The sequence below is a fragment of the Scyliorhinus torazame genome, chromosome 8 (assembly GCF_047496885.1).
Source record: "Scyliorhinus torazame isolate Kashiwa2021f chromosome 8, sScyTor2.1, whole genome shotgun sequence".
NCBI lineage: Eukaryota > Metazoa > Chordata > Chondrichthyes > Carcharhiniformes > Scyliorhinidae > Scyliorhinus > Scyliorhinus torazame.
In genome coordinates this window covers 206,183,117-206,203,705 of record NC_092714.1, presented here as the reverse complement: position 1 = coordinate 206,203,705, position 20,589 = coordinate 206,183,117, and the positions used below count along the sequence as shown (strand labels likewise).

The 20,589-nt window shown below is 49.2% G+C and overlaps 1 protein-coding gene across 1 annotated transcript in view; it reads left to right on the top strand.

The window, feature by feature from the left end:
* The window catches only part of LOC140428342 (breast carcinoma-amplified sequence 1-like), a 269,364-nt gene that overhangs the window by 172,355 nt on the left and 76,420 nt on the right, over nucleotides 1–20,589 (top strand). The window contains exon 4 of the mRNA XM_072514703.1: nucleotides 8,498–9,042. Within this exon, the coding sequence (XP_072370804.1) occupies nucleotides 8,498–9,042 (545 nt within the window). The remainder of the gene's footprint in view (nucleotides 1–8,497; nucleotides 9,043–20,589) is intronic.

Sequence of the window (20,589 nt, the reverse complement as noted above, 5' to 3'; positions counted from 1 at the left end):
TTGTCTGGGCACTCTATTTGTGAGCCTGTGCTGCCTATTTGAACCTCACATGAAGGAGTGAGAATTGGAGAAATGGCTGTCGAACTCATGCAGTCCAATTTTCTGGTGATTAATTTTTTATTAATAATATTTATTCTTTTTTTTTCTTGAAATCATCCACCTTGATGAGATTCAAACCAGGAACCCCAGAGCATTTCTCTCTGGTTTGTTGGTTATCAGTTCAGTGACCTATACTTCTAGGCCACAAGAGGATGTCTGGACGTCTTCAAAAACCTGCTAATTATTATAAGAGCTTAATAAGTTGCTCCCAACTAAGTTTCTTGTTGAAGATATTGTCAAAATTTAGGTGAAACACAAGATTTTGTACAACTTAAACATCGTGGAATGGTTACAGTACAGAGGAAACTAGGCCATTCAGCCCATCATGTTCTTAGTGTTTCATTCTGATCATCAGCATCTTTTAATGTTTGTCAGTGTTTCCTTGGCAAGTCTTTTTTTTTTAGCCTGAGATCCTTTAGTTCAAATTTCAAATTTAATCCAAGTTAAGTACACATCTGCAAGTCCTTGAGTTCAATAAATGCATGAACGGGCATGACTCGGGTGACTGCATGAAAAGATGCCTCCGAAGGATGTAAAGGAATATGGTGGTTGGGTGGTTCTGCACTGGTCAAGGATTTATAGAAGTTAAGAAATGGAAAAGGATAACTTCAGACAAAAGTTAAAGGGGAAAAAAATCAACAACTTAAATATCTTTTACTTTAAATGTATATAGAAAGAAGAGTTAGCTGGCTCAGTTACAGATATTCACATTGCCAAAAACAGAAATCGTTTTCACTCAAATGGACTGATGCTCCATCACTTTATTTTCCAATTGCTTGCTTATTCCCAAGGAGTCTCCTCAGCTTTTGTGTGTGGTGTGGAATTCTGCTCTACGGCCTTCTCTATGATCTCAGTCAGTAGTGCTCTGTGATTAAAAGCAAATTACTGCGGATGCTGGAATCTGAAACGAAAGAGAAAATGCTGGAAAATCTCAGCAGGTCTGGCAGCATCTGTAGGGAGAGAAAAGAGCAAATGTTCCGATCCGATGACTATTTGTCAAAGCTCCGTGCTCTGTGATTGATTGCTTGCTGTAGGATGAGCTAACTACCTACATAACAACCATTTGGGTTTCACATCTATAGCCAGTGTTACTTCAGTCCCATCCTCACAAATCACCGTTTTATAATTATCTTTATCTGCTGTTAGTCCAGAATTCCCCAAACATTTGTCGGGCATGTACAAATCAGCAGAGCTTGGGATATCCGCAATATGTTTCCTGAACACCTGCAGCCTGTACTGACTTGGTGGATATTTGGGAGTGGACAAACAGAGGAGAAAATACTGCATAAATGTCATTTTGGCATAATTTTGTACCAGGCTGTTGGAAAAGGCTCTGCTCTCTCGCAATTTAAAACCTTAGCTAGGCTGGGAATATAGCACGGATATGGATTCACATAGCTTCACTTATTGGTGCCCGCCATTTTAGTTTTTGTTCTTTGACTGTAGTGTCATTGACAAGACAAGCATTTATTGCACATCTTTAAATGGCCTTGAGAACAGGCCTTTGAAAGGCTTCCACAAGATGCACTGCAACAACTCGGCTTTAAAATTCACAATCTCTGAGCTTCAAACGAACAAGGGCAACAGATACTCGGGAACACCACCACCTTCAAGTTCTCCTCCAAGTACTATTCTGCCTTGGAAATATACCTATATTGTGGTTGCTTCATTGTTGCTTCAAAATCCTGGAACTCCGTCTTGACAGGTTCACCAACGCCACAAAGACTGGATTGGATTGGATTTGTTTATTGTCACGTGTACTGAGGTACAGTGAAAAGTATTGTTCTGTGTACAGTTCAGACAGATCATTCCATACATGAAAAGAAAATACATAGGGCAGACATAAAATACACAATGTAAATACATAGACACAGGCATCGGGTGAAGCATACAGGAATGTAGTAATGCTCAGTAGAGAAGACGTGTGAAGGGATCAAATCAGTCCATAAGAGGGTCATTTAGGCGTTTGGTAACAGAGGGGAAGAAGCTGATTTTGAATCTGTTCGTGCATGGTTTCAGACTTTAGTATCTCATGACCAATCGAAGAAGTTGGAAGAGTGAGTAAGCTGGGTGGGAGGGGTCTTTGATTATGCTGCCCGCTTTCCCAAGGCAGCAGGAGACGTACACAGAGTCAATAGATGGGAGACGGGTTTGTGTGATGGACTGGGCGGTGTTCATTACTTTCTGTACTTTCTTAAGGTCTTGGGCCGAGCAGTTGTCATACCAGGCTGTGATGCAACCTGATAGGATGCTTCCTATGGTCCATCTGTAAAAGTTGGTAAGAGTCAATGTGGACATGCTGAATTTCCTTAGTTTCTTGAGAAAGTATAAGTGCTGTTGTGCTTTCTTGGTCGTAGCGTCGACGTGGGTGGACCAGGACAGATTGCTGGTGATGTGCACACCTAGGGATTTGAAGCTGTCAACCATCTCCACCTTGGCCCATTGATCCAAACAGGGGTGTGTACGATACTTTGCTTCCTGAAGTCAATGACCAGTTCTTCAGTTTTGCTGACATTGAGGGAGAGATTGTTGCCATTACACCACTCCACGAGGTTCTCTACCTCCCTCCTGTATTCTGACTCATCGATGTTCGAGGTCCCCATCTAAAGCTACAGACTGGTTGTCCAACCTATCGGAATTTCTCTAAATGGAGAAAATCAAATTCACCATCCTGGGTCGGAAGAGGGCTTCTACAAAACATGGGAGCCATTCACCCGACAGTTCTGAGAACTGTTTGTGGCCATAACATAAATAAATAAATAGCCAGTAGCCAGGGAGAAATAGCCAGGACAAGACAGAAAGAGGAAAGCGAAGGAGGACCCGATTGGGGGGGGGGGGGAATGCAAGGTGAGGTAGCAAAACCCAGCAAGAAAGAAAGAATGGGGGGGCAGCAGTGAAGAAGGGAGGGAGGGGGGGTCACGGAGGGGGGAGCTGGAGGGGGTGGGGGTAGGGAGGATTGTCCGCTGAGCCAGACGGCGACAGACTGCAAATAGAGAAACCTACAAGAAGCCTTTGGGTACTGTACAATAAATGAAAACGAACATCAATGCATATAATTTTGAAAATGCCAATAACATTTTTATTTTTTTTAAATCGTTGTTCGAGGTCTGATCCACTGCAGTCATGTCATCTGCAAACTTGTTGATGGGGTTGGAGCCAAACTTTGCCACAGTCGTGTGCGCATAGGAAGTATAGTAGGGGGCTAAGGACGCAATCTTGCGGGGCCCCGGTATTGAGGACTATCGTGGAGGAGGTATTGTTGTTTATCCTTACTGATTGTGGTCTATGGGTCAGAAAGTTGAGGATCCAGTTGCAAAGTGAGGAGCTAAGTACTAAATTATGGAGCTTTGATATGAGCTTGGCTGGGATTATGGGATTGAAGGTGGAGCTGTAGTCAATGAATAGGAGCCTGATGTAAGAGTCTTTGTTGTCGAGATGCTCCAGGGATGAGTGTAGGGCCAGGGAGATGGTGTTTGCTATGGACCAGTTGTGGCGGTATGTGAATTGCAGTGGATCTAGACATTCTGGGAGTATGCAGTTAATGTGTCTCATGACAAACCTCTCAAAGCACTTCATTACGATTGATGTCAAGGCCACCGGATAATAGTCGTTGAGGCACGTTGCCTGGTTCTTCTTTGGCACCGGTATGATAGTGGTCTTCTTGAAGCAGGTGGGGACGTCGGAATGGAGTAGGGAGAGATTGAAAATGTCCGCGAACACATCTGCCAGCTGGTCCACGCAGGATTTGAGTATACGACCAGGGACCCCGTCAGGACCTGTCGTCTTCTGAGGGTTCACTTTCAAGAAAGCCAATCTGACTTCGGAAGCTGCGACGGTGGGTATGGATGTGTCTGGGGCTGTTGGGGCAGTTGATGTAAGTTTGATGGTTTCTGCTCGAACCAAGCATAGAATGCACTGAGTTCATTGGGGAGGAGTATGCTGCTGCCGGAGATTGTGCTTGGCTCCGCTTTATAGCCCTTTATGTTTAAGCCATGCCACAACCAACGAGAGTCCGTGACATTAGTATGTGACTCTAGCTTGGTCTGATATTGACTCTTGGCATCCCTGATGACTTTGCGGAGTTCGTACCTGGATTTCTTGTCTAGGTCAGGGTCACTTAGATTGAACGTCTCAGACCTTGCCTTCAGCAGGAAGTCAATTTCCCGATTAAGCCATGGTTTCCGGTTGGAAAACGTACATACAACTTTCTTTGGCACGCAGACTGCAGCAGTTAAAGAAGGCAGCTCACCTTCTTGAGGGAAAATACATTTGGGCAATAAATGCTTGCCCGGTCAGCATTGCAAATAAATTAATAATAAAATACTATCCAGCATATATTCTGGGGCTTCTGAAGCCATATATGGGTGGATAGAAATGTCACTAAACTCAATTCAAAAGCAGAATTACAGTTGGCGCAAATGATAAAGTTAACTTTGTTCAGGGAGCGTAAGGTGTTGCCTTTGCTGTGCCTTCGTCACACTCCTCCACAATGGTGAGAGCTGGGCAACAAAAGTTAGGCAGCAGAAAAAGATGAACAGTTCTCACTTTCACTGTCTTAGACTTATCAGCACCTCTTGGTAGGGCATGATCACCAACTTAATTCCATCAGCTAATTCCATCAGTGCATGCACCTTGCTATGCCAATGACATCTGCCTTGGCTCAGCCACATTCATTGGATGATTGAAGGATGTAAACCCAAAGACCATGGGCAGGATTCTCCGACCCCCCACCCGGTCAGAGAATCACCGGGGGTTGGCGTGAATCCCACCCCCGCCGTCCTCCGAATTCTCCGGCCCCCCGAAAATCGCCCCGGCGTGAATAGCGCCACCCGCCTCGGAGAATGGCAGGGACCGGCGCGACTCAATGAGCCCCGGGGCCGCCCGAATTCCACGGGCCGCGATGGGCCGAAGTCCCGCCCGTTTAACGAGGGCCCCGCAGGCTTAAATCAAGGTTGGTCCCTACCGGCGGGACCCAGCTCTGTGGGCGGCCTACGGGGTTCTCGGGGAGGGGGGGGGGGAGGGGGGCGCGGGGGGATCTGGCCCCAGGAGGTGCCGCCACGGTGGCCTGGCCCGCGATCGGGGCCCACCGAACCGCGGGCGGGCCTGTGCTGCGGGGGCACGCTATTCCTCCGCATCGACCACTGTGGTCCTCCGCGATGGCCGATGCGGAGATGAACCCTCCCGCGCATGCGCCGGGATGACGCCAGCATACGCTGGCGCTCCCGCGCATGTGCCAACACGCACCGGCCGGCGGAGGCCCTTCGGCGTCTGTTGGCGTAGCGCCAAGCCCCTTCCCTGCCGGCTGGCGGGGCACAAACCACTCCGGGGCGGGCCTATCCCCTGAAGGTGCGGAGGATTCCGCCCCTTTGGGGCGGCCCGACGCCGGAGTGGTTCATGCCACTCCTCGGCACCGGGACCTCCCACCCCGCCAGGTATGGGAGAATCCCACCCCATATGCATGGGCCGCGATCTTCCCAAAGGGGAACAAAGTCCCCGCGCGAGCACGTTTAGCTGCATGTTTCCTGGCACTCACAGTGCCGACAAACACACGGCTATTCGACGTGACACGTTTTGAATAAGGGGCCGAAACGGGGAACATGCTGCCGAGGCCACACACAGTCCCGTTTTTTACAGTGGGGAGCTGAACTCCCCATTTTCAAATGGCATCCCAATCTCCGAGACCCGAACGCAACCCCAACACCCACGGTGGCCAACCCCAGCCCAATCGCGCGTGTGCAAAAATGCCAGCTTGGCACCTTGGTAGTGCCAGGCTGTCACTGACAGGGCACCCAGGTGGCACAAGCAGTGCCAGGACACAACCCTGCCCAAAGGGCATGCAGCTGGTCTCCCCTTGGAGACCCCCACGTGTGCCGTTCTGTCTGGTGCCCATTTGTGGGAACCAGTACCAAACAACGCTCGCCCGAGGTCCCCGAAGCGAAGGGATTGGATCCAAAAGCCTCAGGCACCTTGGGAATCTGCACATTAGAGTGAAGCTTACTGAATAACACCTGAATGGCAGGCTCTTGTGCGCATCCTAGCCAAATTCAATAAAAAGTTATAGGTCAGGTGGACTCATAATGCATTTTGGAGTTGTTAAACCCTGGCCCATAACACTCCTCCTTCATTGCCTCCTGGGTCCCCATAACTGTCTGGTTCACAATCACATCCTCCTGTCCCTGGCCACTGGCCAAATCTTAATGACTACCTCATGGATCAATATGCCCACGTAACTTTGCCCCTGCCTGACTCATGGTAATGTCTGCAGCTCGGAATCCAGCTCAACAACTCCGAGACACGATTTCTCAAGCAACCACTTACCACAGAGCTGGTTTCTTAGGATCTCCGTAGACTCCACATACACCCACATGCTGCAGTTACAACACACCACCTGCTGTGCCATCTCTGTCCTTGTTTTAGCTACTTAATTAGTTAAGGTTTTCATTCACTCTACACCTTTACTCTGATTAACCTATTAGTTTATCAAGTTTAAAATATTAGCACAATAAATTAATATATTTTCCAGCTTTTAATTTAAACTTCTGCTTGAGCTTAATGCACAGTAAAATGGTAATACTCCCCGACCAACACCAGCTGTCCTATAGCGTCATTGCTTGATTTATATTTGCTCTTTCTCTCTCCTCATTCCTCTTAGCTCCATCGCTCCCTGTCACTGGTCTCACATTGACTTTGCTCTTGGGGCTCCCACTCTTGCTCCTTTTATTCTCCTGCTCTTTATTACTGGTCCCTCTCTTACTTCTGCTCCTCACCTGAAGTTGTTGTGCTACTTGTACAGACAGGCCTCACTGTTATTTTGACAGTAAATTCTAACTCACTGTCAATCAGGTTCAGCTTATCGGCTCGGCTGACAATTTTTTATAAACACAGTGATAGTGGTAAGATAGTCAGGTATTGGTGACCCTGATGTGGGACAGAATTTTGTTTGTGATGACGGGTTGGGGGGCTCCACCCACGATTTGGAGAACCGGTGGGAGCTCCACATTGCCTTTCCATGGGAGGCCTGGTGCTATTTCAGTTCAATGAGGCACTTACCTTGCCAGTACCTGGCCTGCTGTCGGATACTGTTCCCAGCAATGTGGAAATCCCACTCCTGAGATCTGCCGGCAGCTCTGCGGTGCTGGCAGCACCACCCAAAATGGTGGCTATTGCTGGTATTGCACTGGGTGCCGATAACAGAGCTTTGGCAATGGAGCTTCCAGAGTCAGGTAAGTGGTGCAGGATGTAGTTCCCAGGGGTGGGTTGCCAGATGGGGGAGGGAGGTGGGCTAACATCCTGCGGGGATTCTCCTTCCCAGTGTTGGGTCCCTCAGTTAGGTTCAGAGTGGCTGAGAATGGGGGAGGCTGCCCCTTGAAGGCTGCAGGAAAACCCAATAAGATTTGCTGGGCAGCCTCTTGAGATGGTGAGTCCCCCATCTACCATTGCTTGAATACCTGCAACCTGCACCCTCCGACCCAGTGGCCATCTCCCCCCATGCTTCTGAACTCACCTCCAGGGAAAGGAGGCCTTAAATTCCAGCCATGTTGAAATGAAATGAAATGAAAATCGCGTAGGCTTCAAATGAAGTTACTGTGAAAAGCCCCTAGTCGCCACATTCCGGCACCTGTTTGGGGAGGCTGGTACAGGAATTGAACCATGCTGCTGGCCTACCTTGGTTTGCTTTCAAAGCCAGCGATTTAGCCCTGTGCTAAACCAGCCCCAATACCAGCTCCAATGTTCTCTGTAGTTATACGCTGTCTCCGTAATTATTCTCTCAAGCACCTTGTCTATTACTGACATCAAGCTAATGTGCCTGTAGTTAGCTAGATCTGCCATAACTTCTCGTTAAAAGATTGGAACTATGTTGGCCATATTCCAATTCAAGCGAATAGATTCAGACTCCAGTAAACTATTATAATATATAGGCAACGGGCTCACATAGAACCTGTCCGAGCTTGTAACTTTTTCTGTGCTTTATCTCACCCTTCATCAACAACAAGCTATCACATTTTCAACATGCTTTCAAAGGAATATGCTGATAGCTGGCACACTTCCAAGTGCTGAGGTGATAATTTGTTGCATTGTTTTATAATCTCTCATATCTTTCTTGATATTTTAAGCAACCACATTTAAATTCTGCGGGAGCAATAAAAAATGCTGGAAACACTTAGCAAGGCAGATTGCATCTGTGGGGAGATTATGTCCATTACCTTTCGTCAGGGTATTTAAATTCTCCTCAGTTTCAGGTTGTCGGAGTTTAAGTCTGAGAGAAAATAATTTTCGTGTCAGGTAGATGTGGACATATTCAAATTAAGAAAGCCTGTGACATGTCAAGCCCGGATATATCTACAACGTTCTGCTGACTGATGATTAACAGGATCTTTGTTCATATTTTTATTTGCAGGAGATTCAGTAGCAGATGTTAAGCAGGACACTGGGATCACCACATCAGAGAAGGCAATGGAAATTAGTACCAATACTAATGCTGAGGAAAAAGAACTTGACAAGTCTGCCAAGACAGTTTCTAAATCCAGATTTTCCCTGCCTTTTTCTCGCTCTGTACCAGGGCGTACTAATGGCCCCTCAACAGAGCCAATATCAGGAACAGCAACGCTCCAAACCAATCCAGAGAGTGCTTCAGTGAACACAGCATCAGTTGTTCAAGTGAATCTTCAGGAATCCTCCTTGCAAAAGGGGAGTTCCGCTCAAAAGCAGCAACAGCTCTCCACTGGGTCATCAGATGCAGTAGAACACACCGTGAAAGAGGCAGAACAACCGAAGCAAAAAGAAATCGGCTTTTTTGACAAACTGTTCAAACAGGGAGATAAAGGCAAACCGCACAATGAGAACCAGGGAGATCTGAAGGCTGCGGAAAGTCAGGACTCAGCAGATGCTGATCAAGAAGCTACAGAGCTTACACACAGACTGGATTACGCAGAGTACTGTTTGGTGAGTACTATGTGCTTTCATTAAATTAAACTAGCATCCACAACTGGAATTGAAGGAAGTTTAAAATTGCAATTCATTTCTCAACATGTTTTACAAAACTGAAAATTAAAAGGGGGTGAAATTCACCATGCCCATATTTGGGCTCACGTTGGGGTAGGCACATAATAAAATTCCTGTCCCTCAATGTATATCCCAGATATTGGGTGTTGGACCTTTTCTAACATCAAGTCTGTGTGAAGCAAACAGTTGGCAAAGAAATGAAGATTGTGCTACAGATAACATCACGAGGGGCAGGGCGGGAGGGCTCAGGTTGGTAGGAGATTGGGAAATTGGGGCCAGGAGGTACGAAGATGTTGATATGGATTGGATGTCGGTCAGAGTAGGGAAGGTGGGAAAAGGGGGAAAAGCAGTGGTTCAGGCGGTGGTGGTAGTAACTTTTCAGACTTGTTAAATGTGGGATTAAGAGGAGTACACAGGCTAACTTTTTCGTAGTTGGTAGTCTCAAGGTTTTACTGAGAGTACCCAGAGCTAAATACATCAAGACAAACCAACCTTGCAGTGGGGCGATGAAATAAACTCCTTATTTACTTCCGTGAAAGAGCTTAGATGTGTGAGCACCGTGCAACAATTTTGTTTCCTTTCCCCATATGGCAGGTTTTTTAAAAATGTTGCACATCGCTGGTTGGAGAAGCATTTATTTCCCACCCCTACTTACCCTTGAGAAGGTGATGGTATGCTGGCTTCTTGTATCTCTGCAGTCCCTGCGATGTAGTTACACCCACAGTGCTGTTAGGGCAGAAGTTCCAGAATTTTGACCCAACGACAGGGAAGGAACGACAATATATTTCCAATTTAGGATGGCGAGTGGCTTGGAGGGGAACTTCCAGGTGGTGGTGTTCCCAAGTGTCTGCTGCCCTTGCCCTTCGAGATGGTAGCGACACTGCGTTTGGAATGTTCTGTCTAAGCATCTTTGGTGAGTTGCTGTAGGGCATCTTGTAGATGGTACATATGGCTGTAACTGTATATCGGTGGCGGAGAGAGTGAATATTTATGTATGGGGTGCCAGTCAAGTGTCAGATTTCCAACAGTAAGGTGCACAGCCTTCCTCCCCACCATGTTGAGGGCACAGCAGACCGGTTAATAACTGAAAAAGTAACATTGCATCGCTGAACGCATAAGTCATTCGTTTGGTGGCTTAGAGGGTAACATTTTCTGTTACGTTCAGGAAAGCCCCAGGTTGTTATTTTTCTCAAACAGTTTAGCCCATCGCCACCATGGTACCATTGTGGTGGCTGCAGCTCCACAAGGCGAGATAGGAAATACAAATACCATTATTCCTGCTTCCGATCATGGTTCATCAAATCTCCCTGGAAAGAACTCTTGTCGAATTTCACTGGAAGTAAAATTGGACTAGACTGTTATGGCCCACAATACAAACAGACATTGCACGCTGTATGAATGAACTTGTGAAGATTCGGCATTTTCCTGGGGGAGTAGACTGCAGAGAAAATGGAGAATGTTCAAGGGCACCAGGAAAAGTTTAATTTATTCAGTATTTAAACAAGGTCACTTGCATTAACTGTGCTGATTATTAAGTATCAACAACAGAAAGCTAGAAACACTTGAAGCAGAAGTCAAACCTTCTTAATTAAACCAAAATAAATCCCCGGTAGATAATTGGCTAAAATAAATGATTTCAAATGAGATTTCAGATACAGTGAGCCCTGAGACTCCAGATGGAATTAGCCCTGATGCTGTAGATGCAGAGTCCTGACATTATAGATGCAGTGAGTCCTGACTTTGTAGTTGCAGTGAGTCCTGACACTGTAGATGCAATGCGTCCTCACACTGTAGATGCAGTGAGTCCTCACACTGTAGATGCAGTGAGTCCTCACACTGTAGATGCTGTGAGCCCTGACACTGGAGATGCTGTGAGCCCTGACACTGGAGATGCTGTGAGCCCTGATACTGTAGATGCATTGAGCCCTGACACTGGAGATACTGTGAGCCCTGACACTGGAGATGCAGTGAGTTCTGACACTGTAGATGCAGTGAGTCCTGACACTGTAGATGCAATGAGTTCTGACACGGGAGATGCAGTGAACCCTGACACTGGAGATGCTGTGAGCCCTGACACTGTAGATGCAATGAGTTCTGACACGGGAGATGCAGTGAACCCTGACACTGGAGATGCTGTGAGCCCTGACACTGTAGATGCAATGAGTTCTGACACGGGAGATGCAGTGAACCCTGACACTGGAGATACTGTGAGCCCTGACACTGTAGATGCAGTGAACTCTGACACTGGAGGTGCTGTGAGTCCTGACACTGTAGATGCAATGAGTTCTGACACTGGATATGCAGTGTGTGGTGATATGCTTGTAAGTAATGTTATTGATGGCTGGTGGTGCGACCTCCAATCAGCAGGTGACGGTATAGACCCACCATGCGGTCTCAAGGCAGTGGTCATGTGACAAGGCACTCAAATATAAGTGGGGACACATCCAGTGATCCTCAGATGGTTATAAGAACGTACAAGAGGACAGATGTGCAGCAGGGGCAGTTCCAGAGGAGTACAAAGAAACTCCATGATAACTTGCTCTGTAACAGATCATTATCTTACCATGTGTGATTCAATAAAGATCCTGGTTTGGACAAGTCTCAAGTTGTTTGGTAGATTCCTTGCTAGACATCGAACACCAAACGCAACATGGTACCAAGTGTGTTGAAGATTTGAAGATAACTACGGCAGTGAGAAAGTAAAAATTTGGCGGAAAGACCGATCTGGTGAACTGCAGCCTGTGGCGACTCAACGCACTAGAAGACACTGAAGCACGAGATGGAAGGACCGAAAGCCTTTCATCAGCTTCAGATATGCGGTAATATAGATGAAACGGTGGCTCTTCAAGCAGCAGTTTAACCTCTATGTTTCGGCCCTAGGCCTGCAGGCACAACCTGATGAAATGCGAATAGCATTGCTGCTAACGGTGGTGGGTCCACAGACAGTTGAATTGTATAAGACATTTGCATTCGACAATAAGGAGGATAGCAAGAGATACGATAAAGTCATTAAGTACTTTCATCGGCATTGTTCCCCCAAAAAGAATGATACTTTTGAGAAATACATGTGTACCCAAAAACCTGGTGAATTGCTTGACAGTTTTGTCACTGACTTGAGGCTGAAGGCTCAGTCATGCAACTTCAGTAGCCTGAAATCTTCACTCATCCGTGACCAAATTGTCTTTGGTGTAGCTAATGATAAGCTCCGTGAGAGGATGTTGCGGGAGGAAGATTTGGTACTGGAACAAGCAATGAAGATTTGCCAGGCAAGTGAGGTAGCTGCACAGCAAATCAGCATACTCTGTTCGAAAAATTTTAGCGTCAACACAGAGGAAGACGCCAGCACCATTAGTGCTGTGACGCGCGTCATTAAGAAACGTGCTCTCAGTGCGGGCAGCCATTTTAAGCAGCTGACAGGAGCCACCGCCGCCATCTTGTGCCAAAAGTGTTGCACTCGACATGGCCCATGGCAATGTCCGGCCTTTGGAAACATCTGTTCCTGGTGTTCCAAGTGCGCCCGTGTTGGGCATTTTGCAAAACAATTTTTTGCGCGTCCGTCAGTGGACCATATAAGAGCAGTAAATCTCATCGATCTCATCGCATCTCATCGATCTCATCACAACGAAGGACCAGAAGAGTCCAATCAAAAAAGATGAAAACACAATTTCAAATAAGACCGAAGCTAGTACGAACTCTCCGGAAACCATTAAAACCAGGTGGAAATCGATGGTGTTCCTGAACAACTCAATATTACGATGCGGCTTTGATACGAAAATGAAGCCTGTCCTCCGCGAACGTGGAGAAGATGAGGCAGTGATGGGAAGGAGAGGGAGATAATGGGTTAGGATAGAGGAAGAATTCTGCAGGGGGTCCAGCTTGAGGTTTATGGTGACGGCGGCATTGCCAATGGCGTCAAGGAAATACGCGAAGAGCCAGGTGGTGCAGTCCACAGTAAAAATCTGGAACCAGCTGAGGAGGCATTTCAGGATAGAAGGGATGTCAATGCTGGAGCAGCTGTGTGAAAACCACGGTTTTGAGTTGGGGGGGAATAGATGGTATGTGTAGGAAGTGGAGAGAAGTGGGGCTGGTTAAGGTGAGGGATCTGTACATGGAAGAAAGGTTTGCCAGTGTAGAGGAACTGAAGGGGAGGGTAGAGCACCCGAGAGGAAGCGAGTTTAGGTACCTGCAGGAAAGGGACTTGGCGCAGAAAGTTTTGAAAGAGTTCCCAAGATTACAGCGGTACACCCTGTTGGAGCAACTGTTGCCTCCGGATGTGGAAGGAGAGAGCAGGATCGGAGACATATATGGGTGGCTAGCAGAGCAGGGAGGTGAGCAGGTGGTGAAGATTAAGGAGAAGTGGGAGGGAGAGGTGGGAAGGGGGATATACTGGGGAGTATGGAGTGAGGAGCTATGAAGGGTAAATGAGACCTTGTGCGCAAGGATGAGCCTGATACAGTTCAAGGTCGTACATAGGGTATAAACAATGCTGGCAAGAATGAGTGGGTTATTCAGGCGAGTGGCAGACAAGTGTGGACCAGCACCAGTGAATCACGCACATATGCTCTGGGGCTGCAAAACTCTGGAGAGATTCTGGGCGCGAGTGTTCGCGGCGCTAACAAGGATAGTGGGGGAGGAGATTGAGCCAGACCCTTTGGTGGCGACATTCAGGATATCAGAGAAGCCGGAGCTGATGGAGGCGACGCAGGCCGACCTTGTGGCCTTCGCCTCTATGATTGCCCGGCAAAGAGTTCTGTCGGAGTGGCGGTTGTGGTGTTCTTGGTGTTGCTAAATTCAGGATGGTTGGCATAATGTTCACAAAGACCACAAAATAACTTGAACTTGAACAAAGCTATAAATTTATTAACAGTACTAATTTGGATTTGACACGTACTCCTAAATAATACACACTTGATTATTAATATATAACCTATACTCATCTACAACTAATCTCCGTACTGTTATAAACTATGATCTGCTCTTACTCACACTATCTTTCCTTCAGTCTCTACACCAGCAAACTCCATCACTTCCCTCCCCACATGGCCCCTCCACATCAATGTATTATATACTTGTAACTCTAGGTCCCTCTAATGGCTATTCTAAACATTTCATTAACCCTTGTAGTTCTTACATTCATGATAATACCACAGCGGTCAGCGACTCCGCTGGGAGTGGCGGTGTGACAGGGCGACTTGGATAACTTTCTTTGGCTGGAAACGTTCAAGTACGAATTAAGAGGTTCAGCGGAGGGCTTTGAGGCAAGGTGGGGGATATTCATGGCCGTGTTTGAGGATCTGTCTGTCACAGGCAGTGGGGGGGGGGGGGGCAAGGGGGGAGGGAAGAGGGTCGTGAAAAAGGAAAAATTTGTACAAACTGTATAGTTGTGTGTTGGGGAGTTTGCTCCCTGAATTTGTTATGTTTTGTAACCTTTTATATAAGTTCAGAATAAAATATATATTTTTTTAAATACCGATCTGTGAAGGGCAGATTCCTCCAAATGTACCACATACGAAGTGGTTATCAGATATTATTACGGATTGTTGTTAGCAGTGTTACTTTCCTGTTGCCTAGCCACTGACCATCATGGTGGTCATGCCAGCCGCAGGTGGTGTCGCCATTTTCCTCTGTTATCAGCAGGTTTCTCCCAGTTGTAGAAAGATGTTAGAGGCCATTCGTGACATGCTTGCAAGCATTCTTCGGTTGGAGCTTTGGGCATCATACTGATAATCTGGCTCCAGGTACGTCATCTTACCGAGTGGGAGTACGCAGGCCATTTATCTTAGGAAACTGCTTTTAAATAATGGGAAGAAAAAAGGCTGTGCCCTTCGGGGGGGGGGGGGGGGGGGGGGGGGGGGGAGGCGGTGAGCTAGATGTATTGCGACGCACCCTCCCCACCCCACTGCCATGATTATGCTCCCTTCACTGACCAGTTTATTTCTTTTCCATCTGGCTCCAAAACCTGCACCCCTCCCTGAGCTCTGCAATCATTCCCCCCCCACGCCCATCCAATAACCCCGACTCTCCTCGCTGCCTCATCCAATAGCACTGACACCCATTCAATACCACCGTCACACTTCACTCCCCCATCCAATATCCCAGACTCACCTCATTCCCCCATCTAATACCTCCAACATACCTCACTCCCCCATGCAATATCCCCGAATCACCTCACTCCCCCATCCATTAGCCCAGACATACCTCACTCCTCCATCCAATATCCCCGACTCACCTCACTCCCCCATGCAATATCTCCGAATCACCTCATTCCCCATCCAATAACTCCCACATACGTCATTCCCCCATTGAAAATCCATCACTCACCTCACTCCCCCCTCCTATATCCCCGACTCACCGCGATCCCCTCACAAATATCGCCGACTCACCTCACTTCCCCATCATATATCCCCGACTCATCTCACTCCCCCATCCAATATCCCCGAATCACCTCACTCCGTCATCCAATATCCCCGACTCACCTCACTCCCCTCTCCAATATTCCCGAATCACCTCATTCCCCCATCCAATATCCCCGACTCACTTCACTTCCCTCTCCAATATCCCCGACTCATGTCACTTCCCCATCCAATATCCCCGACTCACCTCACTCCCCTCTCCAATATAGCCGAATCACCTCACTCCCCCCTCCGATATCCTTCACTCACCTCACTCCAGCCTCCTATATCCCCGACTCACCTCACTCCCCCATCCAATATCCCCGAATCACCTCACTCCCTCATCCAATATCCCCGCCTCACCTCACTCCCCTCTCCAAAATTCCCAAATCACCTCATTCCCCCATCCAATATCCCTCACTCACCTCACTCCCCTCTCCAATATCCCTCACTCACCTCACTCCCCCCTCCAATATCCCCAACTCACCTCACTCCACTCTCCAATATAGCCGATGCACCTCACTCCCCCCTCCAATATCCCTCACTCACCCCCGCACTCCCGCCTCCAATATCTCCGACTCACCTCACTCCCGTCTCCAATATCCCCGACTCACGTCACTCCCCCATCCAATATCCCCGACTCACCTCACTCCCCTCTCCAATATCCCCGACTCACGTCACTCCCCCATCCAATATCCCTGAATCACCTCATTCCCCTCTCCAATATCCCCGACTCACCTCAATCCCCTCTCAAATATCCCCGACTCACCTCACTCCTCCCTCCTATATCCCCGCCTCACCTCAATCCCCTCTCCAATATCCCCGACTCACTTCACTTCCCTCTCCAATATTCCCGAATCACCTCATTCCCCCATCCAATATCCCCGACTCACTTCACTTCCCTCTCCGATATCCCCGACTCACCTCACCCCCCCTCCAATATCCCTCCCTCATCTCACTCCCCCCTCCAATATCCCCGACTCACCTCACTCCCCTCTCCAATATCCCCGACTCACGTCACTCCCCCATCCAATATCCCCGAATCACCTCATTCCCCCATCCAATATCCCCGCATCACCTCATTCCCGCATCCTATATCCCCGACTCACCTCATTCCCCCATCCTATATCCCCGACTCACCTCACTCCCCCATCCAGTATCCCCGAATCACCTCACTCCCTCATCCAATATCCCCGCCTCACCTCACTCCCCTCTCCAACATTCCCGAATCACCTCATTCCCCCATCCAATATCCCCGACTCACTTCACTTCCCTCTCCAATATCCCCGAATCACCTCACTCCCTCATCCAATATCCCCACCTCTCCTCACTACCCTCTCCAATATTCCCGAATCACGTCACTCCCCCATCCAATATCCCTGAATCACCTCATTCCCCTCTCCAATATCCCCGACTCACCTCAATCCCCTCTCAAATATCCCCGACTCACCTCACTCCTCCCTCCTATATCCCCGACTCACCTCAATCCCCTCTCCAATATCCCCGACTCACTTCACTTCCCTCTCCGATATCCCCGACTCACCTCACCCCCCCTCCAATATCCCTCCCTCATCTCACTCCCCCCTCCAATATCCCCGACTCACCTCACTCCCCTCGCCAATATCCCCGACTCACGTCACTCCCCCATCCAATATCCCCGAATCACCTCATTCCCCCATCCAATATCCCCGAATCACCTCATTCCCGCATCCTATATCCCCGACTCACCTCGTTCCCCTATCCTATATCCCCGACTCACCTCACTCCCCCATCCAGTATCCCCGAATCACCTCACTCCCTCATCCAATATCCCCGCCTCACCTCACTCCCCTCTCCAATATTCCCGAATCACCGCATTCCCCCATCCAATATCCCCGACTCACTTCACTTCCCTCTCCAATATCCCCGAATCACCTCACTCCCTCATCCAATATCCCCACCTCTCCTCACTACCCTCTCCAATATCCGCGAATCACCTCACTCCCTCATCCAATATCCCCGCCTCACCTCACTCCCCTCTCCAATATTCCCGAATCACCTCATTCCCCCATCCAATATCCCCGACTCACTTCACTTCCCTCTCCAATATCCCCTACTCACCTCACCCCTCCTCCAATATCCTTCCCTAACCTCACTCCCCCCTCCAATATCCCCAACTCACCTCACTCCCCTCTCCAATATCCCCGACTCACCTCACTCCCCTCTCCAATATCCCCGACTCACGTCACTCCCCCATCCAATATCCCCGAATCACCTCATTCCCCCATCCTATATCCCCGACTCACCTCACTCCCCCATCCAATATCCCCGCCTCACCTCACTCCCCTCTCAAATATTCCCGAATCACCTCATTCCCCCATCCAATATCCCTCACTCACCTCACTCCCCCCTCCAATATCCCCGACTCACCTCACTCCCCTCTCCAATATCCCCGACTCACGTCACTCCCCCATCCAATATCCCCGACTCGCCTCACGCCCCTCTCCAATATATCCGACTCACCTCACTCACCCCTCCAATATCCCTCACTCACCTCACTCCCCTCTCCAATATATCCGACTCACCTCACTCCCCCCTCTAATATCCGTCACTCACCTCACTCCCCCCTCCAATATACCCAACTCACCTCACTTCCCTCTCCAAAATAGCCAACGCACCTCACTCCCCCCTCCAATATCCCTCACTCACCGCACTCCCCCCTCCAATATCTCCGACTCACCTCACTCCCCTCTCCAATATCCCCGACTCACGTCACTCCCCCATCCAATATTCCCGACTCACCTCACTCCCCCATCCAATATCCCCGAATCACCTCACTCCCTCATCCAATATCCCCGACTCACCTCACTCCCCTCTCCAATATTCCCGAATCACCTCATTCACCCATCCAATACCCCGACTCACTTCACTTCCCTCTCCAATATTCCCGAATCACCTCATTCCCCCATTCATTATCCCCGACTCACTTCACTTCCCTCTCGAATATCCCCGACTCACGTTACTTCCCCATCCAATATCCCCGACTCACCTCACTCCCCTCTCCAATATAGCCGAATCACCTCACTCCCCCCTCCGATATCCCTCACTCACCTCACTCCCCCCTCCAATATCCCCGACTCACCTCAATCCCCTCTCAAATATCCCCGACTCACCTCAATCCCCCATCCAATATCCCCGAATCACCTCACTCCCTCATCTAATATCGCCGCCTCACCTCACTCCCCTCTCCAATATTCCCGAATCAACTCATTCCCCCATCCAATATCCCTCACTCACCTCACTCCCCCCTCCAATATCCCCGACTCACCTCACTCCCCTCTCCAATATCCCCGACTCACGTCACTCCCCCATCCAATATCCCCGACTCGCCTCACGCCCCTCTCCAATATAGCCGACTCACCTCACTCGCCCCTCCAATATCCCTCACTCACCTCACTCCCCTCTCCAATATAGCCGACTCACCTCACTCCCCCCTCCAATATCCCTCACTCACCTCACTCCCTATCCAATATCCCCAACTCACCTCACTACCCTCTCCAATATCCCCGACTTACCTCACTACCCTCTCCAATATCCCCGACTCACCGCACTCCCCCCTCCAATATAGCCGACTCACCTCACCCCCCCTCCAATATCCCTCCCTCACCTCACTCCCCCCTCCAATATCCCCAACTCACCTCACTCCCCTCTCCAATATCCCCGACTCCCCTCACTACCCTCTGCAATATCCCCGACTCACCGCTCTCCCCCTTCCAATATAGCCGACTCACCTCACCCCCCCTCCAATATCCCTCCCTCAACTCACACCCCCCTCCAATATCCCCGACTCACCTCACTCCCCTCTCCAATATCCCAGACTCACGTCACTCCCCCATCCAATATCCCCGACTCACCTCACTCCCCCATCCAATATCCCCGAATCACCTCACTCCCTCATCCAATATCCCCGACTCACCTCACTCCCCTCTCCAATATTCCCGAATCACCTCATTCCCCCATCCAATACCCCGACTCACTTCACTTCCCCATCCAATATCCCCGACTCACCTCACTCCACTCTCCAATATCCCCGACTCACGTCACTCCCCCATCCAATATCCCTCACTCACCTCACTCCCCCCTCCAATATACCCGACTCATCTCACTCCCCCATCCAATATCCCCGAATCACCTCACTCCCCCATCCAATTTCCCCGACTCGCCTCACGCCCCTCTCCAACATAGCCGACTCACCTCACTCGCCCCTCCAATATCCCTCACTCACCTCACTCCCCCCTCCAATATCCCCGACTCACCTCACTCCCCTCTCCAATATCCCCGACTCACCTCAATCCCCTCTCAAATATCCCCGAATCACCTCACTCCCCCCTCCTATATCCCCGACTCACCTCACTCCCCTCTCCAATATTCCCAAATCACCTCATTCCACCATCCAATATCCTCGACTCACCTCACTCCCCCATCCAATATCCCCGACTCACCTCACTACCCCATCCAATATTCCCGAATCACCTCATTCCCCCATCCAATATCCCCGACTCACCTCACTACCCCATCCAATATTCCCGAATCACCTCATTCCCCCATCCAATATCCCCGACTCACCTCATTCCCCCATCCAATATCCCCGAATCACCTTATTCCCCCATCCAATATCCCCAATTCACCTCACTCCCCCATTCAATATCCCCGACTCAACTCACTCCCCCATCCAATATCCCCGAATCACCTCACTCCCCCATCCAATATCCCCGACTCACCAAACTCCCCCATCCAATATCCCCGAATCACCTCACTTCCCTCTCCAATGTCCCCGACTTACCTCACTCACCCATCCAATATCCGCGACTCTCCTCACTCCACCATCCAATATCTCCGACTCACCTCACTCCCCTCTCCAATATAGCCGACTCACCTCACTCCCCCCTCCAATATCCCTCACTCACCTCACTCCCCTCTCCAATATAGCTGACTCACCTCACCGCCCCTCCAATATCCCCGAATCACCTCACTCCCCTCTCCAATATCGCCGACTCACCTCACTCCCCCATCCAATATCCCCGAATCGCCTCACTCCCTCATCCAATATCCCCGA